Raw genomic sequence first — 2,491 nt, 5'->3', positions numbered from 1 at the left:
CGGGTGGGGGGGGCGCTGCTCCAGCCACAGCTTAAGGGCTTGAAATAGCATCATGGAATCCCAGACTGGTTGGGGCTGGGAGGGACCTTCAAGATCATCCAGTTCCAACCCCCTGCATGGGCAGGGACACCTCCCACCAGCCCAGGTTGCTCCAAGCCCCATCCAACCTGCCCTTCAACACTGCCAGGGATGGGGCAGCCACAGCTTCTCTGGGCAACCTGTTCAGTGTCTCACCACCCCCACAGTGAAGAATTTCTTCTAAATATCTAACCTGAATCTTCCCTCTCCCAGCTGAAGGCCATTCCTCCTTCTCCTGTCACTCCCTGCCCTTATAAAACATCCCTCCTTCCCAGTTTTCTTCTTCTCATTTATGACATTAAGAATTCCCTCATGATCCCAGGTTTCCCTTTCCCACTAGTACTGAGCAAAGGGGCTGATGATGCAGGAGAAAAGGGACAATTTTTTTCAGGCTGGTCCTTTCTTCCCTAAACATCCCTGTCCCCTCTGGGACCTTGCCCAGACACGGAGCCAATGGCACCTCCATGAATGTCCCTTGCTTGGTGGGGCAGGGGAATAACAAACTTTAGAGCTAAGGAACCTTGCCTGCTGAAGCTCCCAGGTGTGTGGGAGGACTCCTTGGTGCTGCAGGTGGGATCTCAGTGCTTGGCTCAGGGTGGAGAAGCCCAGCACGTGGGCAGCAGGGATGTGTGGGTGGACGTGCTCCATCTCCATCCTGGAGCAGCCAGGCCAGGCTGGGTCTGACTCCCACAGCCAGCAATTCCTGGCTTTGCAGCTTCTCCCACCTGTCACCTCTGTCCCTCCGTGTCACCACAGGGCTGGACACATCCACCATCACTTCCTTCACCACCTCGGTGGCCCTGGACTATGAAGAGACACTCACTGCCACAGCCACAGGTAGGAGGTCAGCAGCCACCTTGTGCTGGAGCTGGGGGCTCCTTGGGGGGGGGCAACTGTGCCCTCTGTGTTCTCTGGGACCCCAGCATGATGTCCCACCACATATGGGTGAGGCTTGGGGGTGAGGGGGGCACACATTGCCCATGGCAGAAGCTTGCCAAGGGGCCACCTCTGTGCTGGAGACCCCTGGCAGCAGGCAGACTGGGGGCACTGGGTGCTGGAGATGTTCTCCCCCCCCATGCCCACGTGTCCCCGTGCTTATCCCAGCAGTGACAGACAGTGGAGACCAGCCCTCCCAGGCCACCGAGGTGGTCACCACCACCCTCCTCACTGTGGAGCAGGAAAGTAAGTGTCCCTTGTCAAGGACAAGGAGCCCTTGTCCTCAGGATGTCCCCCAACTCCCCAGGGTTCCCTTATGGCCCCAGGAGCACCCCAGGGAACTCTTCCCCCTGGGATAACCCCACATCCCCAGGGCTCACGTCCCCAAGGTCTCACCCCACATCCCCAGGGGTTCACCTCAGAACTCCAAGGTCTCACCCCATGTCCCCAGAAGGTTGCTCCTGTGTCCCCAGGGGTTACCCCATACCCCAGGGTATCACCCCATGCCCTCAGCGGGTTGTTCCCATGTCCCCAGGGGCTCACCCCACGTTCCCAAGACCTCACCCCCACATCCCCAAGACCTCAACCCACGTTCCCAGTGTCTCACCTCATGTCCCCAGGGGCTCACCCCACATCCCCAAGACCTCACCCCATATTCCCAAGCTCTCACCCCACATCCCCAGTGCTCACCTCATGTTCCAAATTCCTTACCCCACGTCCCCAAGACCTCACCCCATGTCCCCAGGGTCTCACCCCACATCCCCAAGACCTCACCCCATATTCCCAAGCTCTCACCCCACATCCCCAGCACTCACCCCATGTCCCCAGGGTCTCACCCCACATCCCCAGTGCTCACCCCATGTCCCCAGGGCCTCACCCCATGTTTTCAAGCTCTCACCCCACATCCCCAGCGCTCACCCCATGTCCTCAGTGCTCACCCCACGTTCCCAAGGTCTTAACCCACATCCCCAAGACCTCACCCCATGTTCCCAGTGTCTAACCCCATGTCCCCAGGGTCTCACCCCACATTCCCAAGGTCTCACCCCACATCCTCAAGACCTAATCCCACATCCCCAGTGTTCACCCCATGTCCCCAGGGTCTCACCCCACATTCCCAAGGTCTCACTCCATGTCCCCAAGACCTCACCCCACATCCCCAGTGCTCACCTCATATTCCCAAGGTCTCACCCCATGTCCCCAGGGTCTCACCCCACATCCCCAAGACCTTACCCCATGTTCCCAAGCTCTCACCCCACATCCCCAGCACTCACCCCATGTCCCCAGGGTCTCACCCCACATCCCCAGCACTCACCCCATGTCCCCAGGGTCTCACCCCACATCCCCAGTGCTCACTCCATGTCCCCAGGGTCTCACCCCACATCCCCAAGACCTTACCCCATGTTCCCAAGCTCTCACCCCACATCCCCAGCACTCACCCCATGTCCCCAGGGTCTCACCCCACATCCCCAGTGCTCAC

At 59.6% G+C, this 2,491-nt stretch overlaps 1 protein-coding gene across 1 annotated transcript in view; it reads left to right on the top strand.

The window, feature by feature from the left end:
• Window positions 1-2,491, top strand: part of SSC4D (scavenger receptor cysteine rich family, 4 domains) — a 29,786-nt gene that overhangs the window by 24,523 nt on the left and 2,772 nt on the right. The window contains exons 6-8 of the mRNA XM_010006044.1: window positions 613-619; window positions 835-915; window positions 1,183-1,260. Of these exons, the coding sequence (XP_010004346.1) occupies window positions 613-619; window positions 835-915; window positions 1,183-1,260 (166 nt within the window). The remainder of the gene's footprint in view (window positions 1-612; window positions 620-834; window positions 916-1,182; window positions 1,261-2,491) is intronic.

This window comes from Chaetura pelagica, unplaced genomic scaffold (assembly GCF_000747805.2).
Source record: "Chaetura pelagica isolate M959 unplaced genomic scaffold, ChaPel_1.0 scaffold49, whole genome shotgun sequence".
Taxonomy (NCBI): Eukaryota; Metazoa; Chordata; class Aves; order Apodiformes; family Apodidae; genus Chaetura; species Chaetura pelagica.
This window is presented reverse-complemented; position numbering and strand designations above follow the sequence as displayed.